The 16,913-nt window shown below is 44.7% G+C and overlaps 3 protein-coding genes across 3 annotated transcripts; 2 read left to right on the forward strand and 1 right to left on the reverse strand.

Annotated features, from left to right (window-relative positions):
* The first annotated feature begins 386 nt into the window (after positions 1-386).
* On the forward strand, positions 387-7,990 carry LOC311102444 (thioredoxin-related transmembrane protein 1-like). The gene is made up of 8 exons (XM_084143800.1): positions 387-713; positions 6,068-6,183; positions 6,332-6,377; positions 6,480-6,608; positions 6,717-6,762; positions 6,849-6,950; positions 7,571-7,634; positions 7,754-7,990. The coding sequence occupies exons 1-8, from the start codon at positions 496-498 to the stop codon at positions 7,873-7,875; spliced, it is 843 nt and encodes a 280-aa protein (XP_083999926.1). The 5' UTR covers positions 387-495; the 3' UTR covers positions 7,876-7,990.
* Positions 7,991-9,010: 1,020 nt separating this feature from the next.
* hao1 (hydroxyacid oxidase (glycolate oxidase) 1) lies at positions 9,011-13,336 on the forward strand. The gene is made up of 9 exons (XM_084143801.1): positions 9,011-9,289; positions 11,452-11,603; positions 11,675-11,775; positions 11,866-12,020; positions 12,143-12,318; positions 12,429-12,520; positions 12,602-12,760; positions 12,860-12,929; positions 13,051-13,336. Exons 1-9 carry the CDS (start codon positions 9,153-9,155, stop codon positions 13,116-13,118), a joined length of 1,110 nt encoding a protein of 369 aa, XP_083999927.1. The 5' UTR covers positions 9,011-9,152; the 3' UTR covers positions 13,119-13,336.
* Positions 13,337-13,827: 491 nt separating this feature from the next.
* On the reverse strand, positions 13,828-16,772 carry crls1 (cardiolipin synthase 1). The gene is made up of 7 exons (XM_084143799.1): positions 15,825-16,772; positions 15,249-15,386; positions 14,990-15,119; positions 14,711-14,796; positions 14,458-14,526; positions 14,150-14,241; positions 13,828-14,042 (listed from the first exon to the last, which is right to left on the reverse strand). The coding sequence occupies exons 1-7, from the start codon at positions 16,413-16,415 to the stop codon at positions 13,952-13,954; spliced, it is 1,197 nt and encodes a 398-aa protein (XP_083999925.1). The 5' UTR covers positions 16,416-16,772; the 3' UTR covers positions 13,828-13,951.
* Between the last annotated feature and the right edge of the window lie 141 nt (positions 16,773-16,913).

Consider the following 16,913-nt stretch of genomic DNA (forward strand, 5'->3'; position numbering starts at 1 on the left):
TCACCATAGCTTTATCTTTAAAAAAAGCCAATTTGGCAACGATTGGGCGCTCATATTTCTGTCCTCTTTTTCCGAAACGATGTACACGTTCGAGTTGGATTTTATCGACAGCCTCGAGTGGGATTGTTTGCTCATAGTAATTATAACGTTACAAACCAATAGGGACAAGGTTATAGGGCCACTAATTTGTATTAAGGCCTTCTCATTCCGATTCCCATTAACCGACATGGAGACACCTCAGTTTAATTTCACAATTTCCCATGTGTGTGGCCATTGCTTTTTCCCTTTTAGAATATAGACACCAATAAAGGTTGGTCAATCATTTTTCACTACGTTTAGATCCATCTGTCTATGATATATCAGACCACCTTAAAAAACACACACGCGCGCACACACACACACTTCAGGCTGTCGGATGCGACGGTCGACCTTAAAAATATCCCTGTTTACTTCCGTGTTTAGCGTTCTAGACAGTTTTCGTTTCGGAACAGCAACATGGTTCGGCTGAAAACAAAACGTTCCTGTAAACTGTTACATCAAACTAATTCACCTTCATGTAAATTATCATGTAGTCAACTTGTCCAACCACTCCTGTCAATAATATTAGTCAGCTCCATCGCAGGTTCTGCTGTAGCAGAAACAGAGACAGGCGTCCTGACAATAACAGATGCTAACTGGATGGTCACTATGGATGGAGAGTGGATGATAAAGTTGTGAGTACAGTACAAAGAAAGAGTGATGATCTGATGTATGAATGTTGGGGGGGAGAAGAAAAAAGGAGGGGGGAAGGATGAGATATACAATTGAAGCTATTAAGTGCCGAATAAGATTGTAGCTCAGTTGGTAGAGCATGGCGCTTGCAACGCCAGGGTTGTGGGTTCGTTTTCCACGGGAGGCCAGTATGAAAAATGTATGCACTCACTAACTGTAAGTCGCTCTGGATAAGAGCGTCTGCAAAATGTAAAATGAAAATGTTGGTTTAGGTCCAGAGTAAGCATATTCTATTCCAATCAGACAGACGTTTCATGTTGAAGCTGATGGAACCTTGCATGTGAAACTAGGCTATATAGACCATGCGAACAGCGTTCCCAGTAAGCAAAATTACGTTTAAAATACGTGTTTTAGAGGTATTTTCCAGACGTTGAAGTTAGGTTCATTTTAGGTTCTGAATGAAAGGTGAAAATACGTATTTTCTGGACGTTGAAACCAGGTTCATTTTCAGTTCTGAATGAAAGTTGAAAAGACGCCAGGAACAGACATTGAAAATATGTATTTTTTGGTCATTGATTCTATGGGAAAATGTAAACTGCACGTTCATACTCAATTAAGTAAGTGTTACAATAATATTTGTTCTATATTTAATATAGGAAAGAGGAGCCAACTGAAGATTGCAACATCAAATATTTATTATTGCTCCCATCTGTCACATGCAATTATGTTAGCTTTTTCAAAAGCTTTAAAAAACTGGCAGCGATGATTTTCAAAGTAGTCCGTACTTCAGAATAAACCAACAGACCACTTCAACTACAACTACATTCTCAGTAACGGTAACACTGTAGAGTACAGTACAGGACAGTAGAGTACAGTATGGTACAGTACAGTCGTGGTCAAAAGTTTTGAGAATGACAAGTATTGGTCTTCACAAAGTTCGCTGCTTCAGTGTTACGAGATATTTTTGTCAGATGTTACTATGGTATACTGAAGTATAATTACAAGCATTCCATAAGTGTCAAAGGCTTTTATTGACAATAACATTTAGTTTATGCAAAGAGTCAATATTTGCAGTGTTGACCCTTCTTTTTCAAGACCTCTGCAATCCGCCCTGGCATGGTGTCAATTAACTTCGGGGCCACATCATGACTGATGGCAGCCCATTCTTGCATAATCAATGCTTGGAATTTGTCAGAATTTGTGGGTTTTTGTTTGTCCACCCGCCTCTTGATGATCGACCACAAGTTCTCAATGGGATTAAGGTCTGGGGAGTTTCCTGGCCATGGACCCAAAATGTCGATGTTTTGTTCCCCGAGCCACTTAGTTATCACTTTTGCCTTATGGCAAGATGCTCCATCATGCTGGAAAAGGCATTGGTCGTCACCAAACTGTTCTTGGATGGTTGGGAGAAGTTGCTCTCGGAGGATGTGTTGGTACCATTCTTTATTCATGGCTGTGTTCTTAGGCAAAATTGTGAGTGAGCCCACTCCCTTGGCTGAGAAGCAACCCCACACATGAATGGTCTCAGGATGCTTTACTGTTGGCATGACACAGAACTGATGGTAGTGCTCACCTTGTCTTCTCCGGACAAGGTGTTTTCCGGATGCCCCAAACAATCGGAAAGGGGATTCATCAGAGAAAATGACTTTACCCCAGTCCTCAGCAGTCCAATCCCTGTACCTTTTGCAGAATATCAGTCTGTCCCTAATGTTTTTCCTGGAGAGAAGTGGCTTCTTTGCTGCCCTTCTTGACACCAGGCCATCCTCCAAAAGTCTTCGCCTCACTGTGCATGCAGATGCACTCACACCTGCCTGCTGCCATTCCTGAGCAAGCTCTGCACTGGTGGTGCCCCGATCCCGCAGCTGAATCAACTTATGGAGACGGTCTTGTCGCTTCCTGGACTTTCTTGGGCGCCCTCATGCCTTCTTCACAACAATTGAACCTCTCTCCTTGAAGTTCTTGATGATCCGATAAATGGTTGATTTAGGTGCAATCTTACTAGCAGCAATATCCTTGCCTGTGAAGCCCTTGTTGTGCAAAGCAATGATGACAGCATGTGTTTCCTTGCAGGTAACCATGGTTAACAGAGGAAGAACAATGATTTCAAGCACCACCCTCCTTTTAAAGCTTCCAGTCTGTTATTCTAACTCAATCAGCATGACAGAGTGATCTCCAGCCTTGTCCTCGTCAACACTCTCACCTGTGTTAACGAGAGAATCACTGACATGATGGCAGCTGGTTCTTCTGTGCAGGGCTGAAATGCAGTTGAAATGTTTTTGGGGGATTAAGTTCATTTTCATGGCAAAGAGGGACTTTGCAATTAATTGCAATTCATCTGATCACTCTTCATGACATTCTGGAGTATATGCAAATTGCCATCATCAAAACTGAGGCAGCAGACTTGGTGAAAATTAGTATTTGTGTCATTCTCAAAACTTTTGACCACGACTGTAGAAAACACTGAAGTCGGAAGTCAGAGATTTCCAAGTTCCGAGTTCCCAGTTGTTTTGAACGCAGCACTTGAGACATAGGCTACCTTTTATTTCTGAATAGGGCTCCAACAAAGCCCTCCTGTCCATATTGATTTGAGAAATAGGCATATCTACACAGTAATGATGGTGGCTGGCTGCAAATCAACTAGCCTAATATATTTTTTTATGGAAGTGATATGCCTATTTTAGCTAAATCAACAAATTAAATTGATTAGATTACTCTGCCAATAAAAAACAAAAAAAGCATAATATAGCCTACATGTAGACTTCATGTAGACGTTTGTAAGGCGTTCACGGTGAGTTCTTTAATAATAAACTAAACTGACACAAACTGACACGTGACGTGTAAGTGTCACGTGTACTTGACGTGAAAGAATGATGTACAAGTAGATGTCATGTAGACCTTAGTAAGCTGTTCATGGTGAGATCTTTAATAATAAACAACATTTATGCCGCATTCAAAACAACTGGGAACTCGGAAATCTCCGACTTCTGACTTCCCAGTTCCCAGTTGTTTTGAACACTGCATTACACCTAAACTGACACGTGATGTGTACAGTGAGGGGAAAAAAAGTATTTGATCCCCTGCTGATTTTGTACGTTTGCCCACTGACAAAGAAATGATCAGTCTATAATTTTAATGGTAGGTTTATTTGAACAGTGAGAGACAGAATAACAACAAAAGAACGCATGTCAAAAATGTTATAAATTGATTTGCATTTTAATTAGGGAAATAAGTATTTGACCCCCTCTCAATCAGAAAGATTTCTGGCTCCCAGGTTTCTTTTATACAGGTAACGAGCTGCGATTAGGAGCACACTTTTAAAGGGAGTGCTCCTAATCTCAGCTTGTTACCTGTATAAAAGACACCTGTCCACAGAAGCAATCAATCAATCAGATTCCAAACTCTCCACCATGGCCAAGACCAAAGAGCTCTCCAATGATGTCAGGGACAAGATTGTAGACCTACACAAGGCTGGAATGGGCTACAAGACCATCGCCAAGCAGCTTGGTGAGGTGACAACAGTTGGTGCGCTTATTCGCAAATGGAAGAAACACAAAAGAACTGTCAATCTCCCTCGGCCTGGGGCTCCATGCAAGATCTCACCTCGTGGAGTTGCAATGATCATGAGAACGGTGAGGAATCAGCCCAGAACTACACGGGAGGATCTTGTCAATGATCTCAAGGCAGCTGGGACCATAGTCACCAAGAAAAAGGACTGAAATCCTGCAGTGCCCGCAAGGTCCCCCTGCTCAAGAAAGCACATATACAGGCCCGTCTGAAGTTTGCCAATGAACATCTGAATGATTCAGAGGAGAACTGGGTGAAAGTGTTGTGGTCAGATGAGACCAAAATCGAGCTCTTTGGCATCAACTTAACTCGCCGTGTTTGGAGGAGTAGGAATGCTGTCTATGACCCCAAGAACACCATCCCCACCATCAAACATGGAGGTGGAAACATTATGCTTTGGGGGTGTTTTTCTGCTAAGGGGACAGGACAACTTCACTGCATTAAAGGGACGATGGACGGGGCCATGTACCGTCAAATCTTGGGTGAGAACCTCCTTCCCTCAGCCAGGGCATTGAAAATGGGTCGTGGATGGGTATTCCAGCATGACAATGACCCAAAACACACGGCCAAGGCAACAAAGGAGTGGCTCAAGAAGAAGCACATTAAGGTGCTAGAGTGGCCTAGCCAGTCTCCAGACCTTAATCCCATAGAAAATCTGTGCAGGGAGCTGAAGGTTCAAGTTGCCAAACATCACCCTCAAAATCTTAATGACTTGGAGAAGATCTGCAAAGAGTGGGACAAAATCCCTCCTGAGATGTGTGCAAACCTGGTGGCCAACTACAAGAAACGTCTGACCTCTGTGATTGTCAACAAGGGTTTTGCCACCAAGTACTAAGTCATGTTTTGCAGAGGGGTCAAATACTTATTTCCCTCAATTTATAAAATGTTTGACATGTGTTTTTCTGGATTGTTTTGTTGTAATTCAGTCTCTCACTGTTCAAATAAACCTACCATTAAAATGATAGACTGATCATGTCTTTGTCAGTGGGCAAACATACAAAATCAGCAGGGGATCAAATACTTTTTTCCCTCACTGTAAGTAACAGGTGTACACTACGTGAAAATTAGTATGTGTCATTCTCAAAACTTTTGACCATGACTGTAGAGTACAGTACAGGACAGTACAGTAGTTTAACTCAGTAGAGTACAATACAGTACCTGATACTATACTCTACTGTGCTGTACTGTACTCTACTGCAGTGGTTCCCAAACTGTGGGGCGCGCCGGGCACGGGCTTTAAACCTGCAAAATGTTCTCTCCGCCAACAAGAGGGGTGTGAACAGTTTGTGTCATGAACAGTGCTTGCGCCCATAGAAATAGACGTGGCACGTGTGCGCGCAGGGGTGGGTACTGAACTATACTTTACTGTCCAAATAGTGAATCATAGATGTCTATGATTGATTCAGATTTGGTCCGGTCCGGACGTCTTTGGACGTTGAAATCAAGGCCGGTCCAGACCAGACCAAATCTGAACCAATTATAGACGTCTACGTTTGGCTGGAATCAAGGCCCATCTGGCTCAAATCTAAACCAAATATAGACCTCGGTGTCAGTCAATGCTTAGTGGGTTGCAGCTACAACAAGACAAAAAAAAAAACGGCCGATCCGGACAAGACCAAAAAAAGACGTCCAAAAGACATTACTGCTGGTCCATACTTAGTGGTTTGCAGCTACAACATATAATGTTCAGAATATGCTGTGGTTATTTTTAGAACACCTGACTTGTGCCCTGAACACCACCCACCTGTAGAATCTTCATAATGTCCATAGATACATTTGTGTGTGTGTATAGTGTTGCCCCCTGGTGCCCGGCGTGTGCCCAGCTGAAGGAGCATTGGGAGAGATTTTCCAGCCTGGCAGCAGCCATGGGGGTTTCTGTAGGAGAAGTGGACGTCACAGAACAGCCTGGTATGGAAATATTATGAAGTTGATCCTGTTGGCTCTTACTGTCCTCAATATTGTCTTCTCCCCGCTGTGTGAGATGTGATGCCATACAGAGTGTCCTTCTAACCACCCATCTCTCCTTTCTCTTGTGTGTGTGTGTTTTTTCTCTCAGGTCTCAGTGGACGGTTTTTGGTTACTACACTGCCAACCATTTTCCAGTTAGTATCTCAGTTAACCTCTGACCCTATCATTTGATCCATGACCTCTAACCTTTCTAACTCTGTATACAGTATTTATCTGTGTGTGTGTGTATTCTACAGTGTAAAGGAGGGTAGCGTGAGGAGGTATGTGTCTGTCCGTGAGGCGGAGGAGTTCCATGCGTATATATCTAACAGGAGGTGGGAGGAGGTGGAACCACTGCCTTCATGGAAGTCTCCTACTTCTCCTCTGTAAATATACACACCATATATATTATACATAAACATGGAATTATTCATCTTCTCTTCTGTAAATATATACTGACCTTACCTCTGACTTTGTGGATCTCCTCCCTCCAGGATGAGCTGCATGGCCGGACTCTTCAGGCTTTCACTGTGGATCAGGGTGAGACCAAATCTCTCTCTCTCACACACACAGAGAATGGTGTAAAGGATCCACACTCACTCAAAATCGTGTGTGTGTGCATGTAGCGGACTCATGGGTATCTGACGGGGGATTTGGGCATGCCGGTGTGGGGCTCCTACCTCTCATTTGCCATGGCAACACTTGTCACTGGGCTGCTGATGGGACTGGTGAGTTACACACTAATAATACTTTCACCATATTATTGTATTACTACTAAACTATTACTAAACACAAAACACCCAACAGCCCAAAATTCAATTTTTATGTCACACAAATGCTTTTGAATGGTACTGAACATGTTGAGTATGTCATTGTTCTGAGAAAGATGCCAAATCGTCTCTCTCTTACAGCCTACTAGAGTACGTAGACAAACAAACACACACACACACTTCGATGAGTTTCTCTGCAGTGAAATGTGATCTTATGTAAGAGTGGGAGGGTGGCTGCTATTTCAGGACTTGACAGAGGAGACTGGAGAGGCAGCAGGAGGACAGATGTGTGTGTGTGTGGGCTGCACTCAGCTACTCTTGTGTAACCAGCTGCATTCTACTTAAAGTTTGGAACTCAACTCAACTCCTGCCTACACTGACATTAACCTCTTAACTAGTCTAAACTGGCTTCATTCTAAACTAGATTATTAACTACATTTAGTTGGCTTTATTTTAGTTTGACCGTTAACCCTGTCTAACTGCTCTGATCCTGTCTCAACTCTCCCCTCCACTCAACAGAGCTGCTTTCAACTCCTGTCTCTATACCTCATTCTCTGTGTGTGTGTGTGTGTGTGTAGGTACTGGTCCTGGTTGCAGATTGCCTCTGTCCTTCCCGACAGAAGCGGAAAGAGGAGAGAGCAGGTGAGAGGATGATTCCACAGAACAAAGCATGCATGCACGCACACACAAACACAGTGTTGTCAGTGCTCTACAGTGTGTGTGTGTGTGTGTGTGTGTTTGTGTTTGTTTGTTTCGAGCAGGAGTGTGTGTGAGTATGGCGGAGGAGAGGCAAGCGTCAGACGCAGATGAGGTTGAGGGGTCTAACGAGGAGGAGCCAGAGACACTGAGACAGAGGAGAGGACAGGCAACATGCACCTCCTAACCAGGGGTTGGAACCTACATTATTTTCCATTAGTTTTGTTCTGTACAGAACCATTATTTTTTATGTTCCATTCCACTGTTTTCCGACCAGCAAAATAAAGTTCTGAACCGGTTTATATCGTTCCTTTCTGTTCCTTTTTAAACCTCTGAAATTGTAAATTCTTTACATTTAGCTCGACAATAGATGACTTAACCAATCATGCAGTGCAGATAGAGCAGCTTGCTATGGAGCGGGCAAGCTATAGCTCAGTGAGTTGTTTACATGCATAATGGGAAGACAAGTGTAGGGCGTGAGATGCAGCTGAAATTTTGCTGGTTGGGAGAGAGCGAGAGAGGGTGGAGGAGGAAGCTTGGCTTAATGCGCTGGGCATCTTGTGATGACATGCATTATCTGAATTAGGCTCACAGAATTATAGCTACGGAGGATCGGCTTCTGTGGAGGAACTTGAATGTCTTTGAACTTCAGAGATGGCTTAACACGGAACCAGAACTAGCTATAGCTAGCTAACAAGCTTGTGTGTGCAGAGCGGCACCAGAATTAAAAACACATCTTACCTTTTTGTAGTTAATAAATCCAATGTGAAATGTGATAACTATAGTATCCCTAACTAGCATTGAAAAAGTTAATCCATTCTTCTCTAATTAAAAATCTCTTCTGGAAGGTTTCGTCCACTTATCTAATTTCGTCCACTTATCTAATATTGTCCAATATTCTATGATTATCACAATATAAACGTTATTTTATTCGATTTTAAATAGTTTTCTATTGTTAAAACTGCCATATGCATACATACCGTTTGAGCTAGGTGGTATGATGCGATTATTGATTGATGACTATGATAATGAAGTTGTGGTGAGTGTTGTTGCCATGTGAGGAGGGCCTTCCAACCTTGATAATGGATCATTTAATCACCAAAATAAACATTTTTATACAAAGGCCTCTTTACTGTCTAGTCATGGTTCCCATCTCCTATCTCTGCTATGTGGACAGTGTTATCATATATAAGGGTTGTGGGGTGAAGGGTCAGGGTTGCTTAAATTAGAATGTGTGTGTGTGAGTGTGTGGGAGGCAGGGCTGTGTAAACTTGTGGTTAATGATTGCTGGTGGTCAGATGATCAGAGAGGAGAGAGGAGAGACTCGGTAGTGTGTGTGTGTGTGACAGCAGTCAGAGTGGTCTATGTGTGTGTGGATCAGGTCGGTTTAGAGTTAGTCGGCCTGTATGTGTTATTGTGTGTGTGGATCAAAGTGTGCATTTGTCTGTGTGTGTGTGTGTAGTCATGTCTGAGAAGTTAGTGTGTGTGGCTGACTATGAGTCTATGGCCAAGAGAGTTCTACCAAAAGCTGTGTTTGACTACTACTGCTCTGGAGCCGACCAGCAAGAGACCTTGGCAGATAACACTGCTGCTTTCTCCAGGTAACTAGCACATACACTAGCCTATGCAGAGACGCCAGAAAACGCTAACATCCGGTCTTCAGGGATACAGTATTTTCGACCTAACTTCCGTTTCCCCTGAAAAACGGAAGTGGGAACTTTTTACGCCTGCAACGTTAAGTTACACATACACACACTGCTGTTTTCTCCAGGTAACATGAACGCGCACATTCTCTCCTGTAACAACTCTTGCAATGGGAAGAATCAAACCAAGTTGTAACATTGCAACCAGACAACAAGGTTTCATACAACACTACTGTAGAATACTGCAGCTCACACACCGTTTACTTAAGATCTGCGTACATTATGTTCTCCCTCACCATCTCATGGAATATGTCAGTGAGGTGAGTTACAGTGAGGGAAATAACTATTTGATCCCCTGCTGATTTTGTACGTTTGCCCACTGACAAAGACAGGATCAGTCTATAATTTTAATGGTAGGTTTATTTGAACAGTGAGAGAGAGAATAACAACAACAAAATCCAGAAAAACGCATGTCAAAAATGTTATAAATTGATTTGCATTTTAATGAGGGAAATAAGTATTTGACCCCTCTGCAAAACATGACTTAGTACTTGGTGGCAAAACCCTTGTTGGCAATCACAGAGGTCAAGACGTTTCTTGTAGTTGGCCACCAGGTTTGCACACATCTCAGGAGGGATTTTGTTCCACTCCTCTTTGCAGATCTTCTCCAAGTCATTAAGGTTTCGAACCTGACGTTTGGCAACTCAAACCTTCAGCTCCCTTCACAGATTTTCTATGGGATTAAGGTCTGGAGACTGGCTAGGCCACTCCAGGACCTTAATGTGCTTCTTCTTGAGCCACTCCTTTGTTGCCTTGGCCGTGTGTTTTGGGTCATTGTCATGCTGGAATACCCATCCACGACCCATTTTCAATGCCCTGGCTGAGGGAAGGAGGTTCTCACCCAAGATTTGACAGTACATGGCGCCGTCCATCGTCCCTTTGATGTGGTGAAGTTGTCCTGTCCCCTTAGCAGAAAAACACCCCCAAAGCATAATGTTTCCACCTCCATGTTTGACGGTGGGGATGGTGTTCTTGGGGTCATAGGCAGCATTCCTCCTCCTCCAAACACGGCGAGTTGAGTTGATGCCAAAGAGCTCGATTTTGGTCTCATCTGACCACAACACTTCCACCCAGTTCTCCTCTGAATCATTCAGATGTTCATTGGCAAACTTCAGACGGGCCTGTATATGTGCTTTCTTGAGCAGGGGGACCTTGCGGGCGCTGCAGGATTTCAGTCCTTCATGGCGTAGTGTGTTACCAATTGTTTTCTTGGTGACTATGGTCCCAGCTGCCTTGAGATCATTGACAAGATCCTCCTGTGTAGTTCTGGGCTGATTCCTCACCATTCTCATGATCATTGCAACTCCACAAGGTGAGATCTTGCATGGAGCCCTAGGCCGAGGGAGATTGACAGTTCTTTTGTGTTTCTTCCATTTGAGAATAATCGCACCAACTGTTGTCACCTTCTCACCAAACTGCTTGGCGATGGTCTTGTAGCCCATTCCAGCCTTATGTAGGTCTACAATCTTGTCCCTGACATCCTTGGAGAGCTCTTTGGTCTTGGCCATGGTGGAGAGTTTGGAATCTGATTGATTGCTTCTGTGGACAGGTGTCTTTTATACAGGTAACAAGCTGAGATTAGGAGCACTCCCTTTAAGAGTGTGCTCCTAATCTCAGCTCGTTACCTGTATAAAATACTCCTGGGAGCCAGAAATCTTTCTGATTGAGAGGGGGTCAAATACTTATTTCCCTCATTAAAATGCAAATCAATTTATAACATTTTTGACATGCGTTTTTCTGGATTTTGTTGTTGTTATTCTGTCTCTCACTGTTCAAATAAACCTACCATTAAAATTATAGACTGATCCTGTCTTTGTCAGTGGGCAAACATACAAAATCAGCAGGGGATCAAATACTATTTTCCCTCACTGTAAGTATTTTTTGGGTGTTTCAGTGCTGTTCACTGTTTTTTTTCCAGCTGTTTTAGACAGACAATTTCCTAGAAACCACCACAGTAGTTTAATAATTGACTCACCACCTCACTTCAACTCAAAGTCCTGTTCAACGTCTGACACAGCACTGGCTTACACCAGATTACTTCTCTGTGTGTGCGTGTATAGGTGGCATTTGCTCCCTAGGGTACTGAGGGATGTGTCCAGTGTGGATCTGAGTGTTCGTGTGTTAGGTCAGCGAATCAGCATGCCTGTGTGTGTCGGGGCAACCGCCATGCAGAGGATGGCCCACCCTGACGGAGAGACCGCCACCGCCAGAGGTACACACACACACGGCTGCTTCTAGCCTCTTGTGTATACTGTATGTGTGTAATAAAGCTCCATCTCCCAGCAACCCGAGCGGCGGGGACGGGGATGATGCTGAGTTCCTGGGCCACCTCCACCATAGAGGAAGTGAGGTCATCAGCTGGCAACGGCCTGCTCTGGATGCAGGTGGAGTACCGCTAGATATAGGTTTTGATTACATCACAGTTAACATCACTGGTCTGGTGAACATCTATGACGTATATGTAATCTGTACAGCTGTACATCTATAAGGACCGCGACCTCACCCTGTCATTGGTGCGCCGGGCTGAAGAGGCGGGGTATAAGGCCATCTTTGTTACCGTGGATACGCCCTACCTCGGAAAGAGACGAGATGACGTGCGCAACCGCTTTAAACTTCCCCCTCACCTGAAGTAGGAACCAAAAACACACTCATCACCTCACCATATTTACAGACACACACAAATGCTTCATCAAATAATCTATTGTTTAAACGTACCTCTTATTTTGGTGTTTGTGTTGTGTGCGTGTGTAGGATGACTAACTTTGGTTCGGCAGAGCTGGCGTTCTCCAGTGCTGAGGGTTATGGTGAGGACAGTGGACTGGCTGTGTATGTCGCTCAGGCTATCGACCCTACTCTCTGCTGGGAACACATTGCTTGGCTGAAGAAAAACACACACCTCCCTGTGGTCGTCAAAGGTGTCCTGAGAGGTGACACACAACACACAGTACACACCACATAATGATAAGGCGGGTTTAAGTTTCATGGCAGAGAAGTCGTAACATGTCTATACATCTATCACTCTATATCTCCCCTTCAGCTGAGGATGCGTCAGAAGCACTTAACCACGGTGTAGATGGGATCCTGGTGTCTAACCATGGAGCAAGGCAGCTAGACGGGGTCCCAGCTACAGTGAGGGAGCCCAACACACACACACTCTTCAGTAATGTTTCATTTCTTGGCCTGTGACGTGTGTTATGTGTCTGTGTGTAGCTGGATGTGCTGTCTGAGGTGGTGTCAGCAGTAGCAGGGAGGTGTGAGGTGTACCTGGACGGAGGGGTGCGGAGGGGGACAGACGTCCTGAAGGCCTTAGCTCTGGGGGCTACCGCTGTCTTCCTCGGACGACCTGTACTCTGGGGGCTCGCCTGCCAGGTACGACTGTGTGTGTGTGCAAATAATGCCCATTGCAATGACTGTGGGGTTGTTTTACCTACTGCTAAATAACTAAAATGTCAAAACATGTGTTTGCAGGGGGAGCAGGGTGTCAGCGATGTTCTGGAGCTCATGAGAGATGAGCTACACCTGGCGATGGCCCTGGCAGGTAACCATGGTGACCACTATCCATGGCTAATTAACCTCCTCTCATTGCCTTTCCTCCTTGTCTACTAATTCTCGCCCTCAGTTCAGAGGTAAAGGTTGAACCGTGTGTTTTCTGTCTGCAGGATGTTGTTCGCTGGTGGAGGTTAACAGATCCCTCGTCAGAAGACCTGAATTCACCTCCAGAATATGAAGAATCTGATACACACACAAATTGAGTTTGAAGTCACCAGCCATGTAACACCTGGATGAATGAATTTAATCAATTAGTCAAGCGTAGTGATTCTCACTGCTTTTCGATCGTTTCCAAAGCACCACGAATCGGATATAAAGTACTCATGACTGTCCGAAATGACAATCGCCACCTGATATAAATTTGAAGCCTCATTAAATAGTTTATTTCCAATTTTACTGGTGTTGGGGTTTTACTAGCCTTGCGCTTCCAAATCTCATCTCCCTGAAGTCTCGGCTTATGAGACTAGGGTTTGACTAACTCTGCTGTATTGACAAAGTCACCAAGCTAGGAGACAGAACTAATAGCAAATTACCAATAGTCAATCTGATAAAACAGCTGCAGTGACTTCAGTAGACCAGCAGGTGTCACCAACACAGCTTTGACACAAACATTTTTGGTACAATTGGTTGTAATGTTGAAAACCTTGGAAAGCTTTGTTTCCACATTACACACGCGCTTACATTTCCCACCTCACACACTCTTGCAGAATCCTGATCCTCTTTACAGACCATACTAGAAATCTAAACAAGGAGTTGACTTACACACACCGAGAGGCTATCAGAGCAGGTTCATGGTTCAATCACATTATTCACCAGATACAAAACTGTCAATCTGACAGAATGGTTCCCATGGCAATACTGGGTTAATAAACACACGCTCACAAGAGTTCATTTTTGAGTTTTTACACAAGAATGGGTGTGTTCAACTTGAGTCCTCAGGCGGACCGGTGGGTGCATCAAGTGTTTTATGTTGCAACGGTTACTTGGTGTTGCGGAGTTCAGTTGCCATGGTTACTTGGTGCTGTTGAGTACTGCGAGAGTCTTCATGCCGTAGTGATAGTAGCTGTAGCCTGACACAGTCGTCGTTATTGCTGTGATATACCTGCACAAACAGACAGTATTACCAACATGCAGAACAGAAACAAATGTACCATTTAGATTTCCGGTGTGTAGTCTGCAGAAACAGACTGGCTATGGTTTGTGTCTTACCATAGGGTCTGAAGGAGCGGACTGTCTGTGAAGTGAAAGACGGGTGAGGCCAACGATGCTGCTACCAGGAAGAGCTGAATCGCTGTGTTCACCTGCATGCATGCACGTACGCACACAACACACGATTAACCAACTAGACAAATGAACGAGGACTGTTGTTTACTTGTGTATGACGTTGTGCATGGGTGTGTTTCCCCTATTTTTCCTTCCTACATTTTCAGTGATGGCCACGATTTAGCAGCGGCTGGTGCGCCACTGCTAAATGCATATAGGGGAAACACTGGTGTGTGTGAGGTACAGAGACTTACCTTGCTGAGGGTGGTGGGTTTGAGCTGCGCTGTGGTGTAGCAGGGGTTAAAAAACTTACTGATAGTCACCTGGAGAGCGAGAAGGAAAGAAATTGAGAAGGAAAGATGAAGGAGAGAGGACGAGGAAGATAATTATTATGTAGTATAAACAGAGCAACACCACAGATCTAAATGTAACACAGTACTGGATACACTCCCATCCATCTCCTTGTTCCTGTATCCTGACCGATGGACCATAGTGTCCGTGACTTACAGGAGGTGGGACAGTCTTGTATCTGACGTAGAAAACTGCAGCAATCAGACCAACGTCTCTGGCAATCACCAACGCTGTTAGGGGAGCTGAGAACACACACACGGTCAGAAGAGCTGGAAGAGCACAAAATGAACTACTAATTCATTGGTTTTCTCATGGTCCTTCTCCCTCTGACGATTGTGTGGACATTGATTGGGATTATTAGCACCATAAGATTTATTTGAATATTGCAGCAAGGAACGACTTATATTTCAACACACACCCGCAACACTTACAGACCTGGGATGAGCTGAGCGTAGGTGAGACTGATGTAGAGAACGCTGATGAGGATCTTATCAGCCAATGGGTCGAGAGCACTGCCCAACGCAGACTTCTGACTGGCCCAGTTGCGGGCTATATAACCATCCAGCTACAGAGACAACACTCAGGGTTACCAGAGGGTGTAGTGTAGTGTAGTATAGTGGTGGTGGTGTGTGGTTATTGTTTTTACTTAAAATCAAAGTATTTACAAGGTGTGTGTGCAGGCAGGCGTGCATACCACGTCAGTAAATCCAGCCAAAGCGAACAGTCCCAGAGAGAGGTGAAAATGTTGCTCAGTGATCAGAACTCCCAGGACTGGAGCCAGTGCGATGCGACACACACACAGCAGGTTGGGGATGGTCCACGGATTCTCATACTGGAAGACAAACAGACGTATTTTTTATTTTTTTTTTCCATTTAGCAGACGCAGAGCGACTTACAGTTAGTGAGTGCATACATTTTTCATACTGGCCCCCCGTGGGAATCGAACCCACAACCCTGGCGTTGCAAGCGCCATGCTCTACTAACTGAGCTACATGAGGCCTAAAGAGCTAAAGTTAGAGAACATGTTTAGAAATATTCAGTGCAGGACTGTGCATTGTTGATCTGACTAGAGAATGTGTGGTTCGGTCTGCCTTTATTCATGTCATGACAGGACAAAAGTGAGAGCATGGGAAACCAGCCCTAGAAGTAGACTCAGCAATATGGCATCATTTAGCCTACAGCGGGGCAACTTCTTCCTCACAGACAGACATCAACAACAATGAATCTGCCAAGACTACTACTTGTCTTACCACACACCCACAACACTTACCAATTCTTTAAACTTGAACAGCCCTTGGCCAGGATCGGGTGGTCTGTCAGCTGGCTGGGTGGTTTCCTTCAGATCCTCTCCAGGTGTGCTGTCGGCTCCAGGTGTGCTGTCCCGGGGTTTTCCACTACATTGACCTCTCCAGCCTAGAGGTGCACCAAACCTCACCGGGCACAACCTCAGCCCCAGGAGGACATGAGAGGGCGAGAAGGAGGGGTGCTTCGGATAAAAACTAATGCTGGTTTCGTTACCCTGCATCCTCTCGTGAACTCTCCGGCGACAGTATCGGGTGACGCTTTCGGTGGGACCCTTCAGCGCGTGGCCGGTAACCTCTGGGGTCGATAGGATTGGGATATTCGTGTCCTGTGGGGTGTGTGTGTCAGATTGTGTGTAGCTGGACCACTGGGCGACAGAGAATATTCTGTTTTTGAGTCTTTGCAGCCACTTCAGCTCTGCCCTCACACACACACCTGTCTGCTGCCGCCATGACGCAGTTGACCGAAACACACTTCTCATCGCACAGCGCGTTACATTAACTAGGTGCCCTCGCGCACACACCGCGAAGTTATTTTTACAAACCGACAAGAAAAGCATCGCAAACCGCGAACAAGACGCGACTTACAAACTAACCTAATCTACCTCTTCACACATATCCTGCTGTTTATAACACCCTCTTACCGGTTCATATTTTTCCCGTTTCCTTATTATCCAACCAGCAACTCTAGCCGATCAATCCGACGTGGTCCATGTTTTCTGCCGTATTCCGCGAGTTTTACGACGACGTCGTGTTGGTGGATGTCGCTTCAAAAAACAGTTAACTAGCTGTGATAGTTTGGGTTACTAAAATCCGAGTATGCAGGACGTGTAACCAGCTAGCTAGAGGTAAAAGAGCTTGATGGTTCAGAATGCATCATATGCTACCCTGCCTCCTTTTCTGTGCAAAGGTTAACTATTTCACGCCTGCGCACTCAGCGAAATCCTTGAACCAAAGACACTTGTGCCACAGCTGAACAAACAGCGCCACACAGTGGCCTCTCTGCGCAGCTGCAAAGAGTCCTGTTCCTAATATTTTCAACATCTACTTTATTTTAC

The sequence above is a fragment of the Coregonus lavaretus genome (genome assembly GCF_964263955.1).
Source record: "Coregonus lavaretus genome assembly, chromosome: 27".
Taxonomy (NCBI): Eukaryota; Metazoa; Chordata; class Actinopteri; order Salmoniformes; family Salmonidae; genus Coregonus; species Coregonus lavaretus.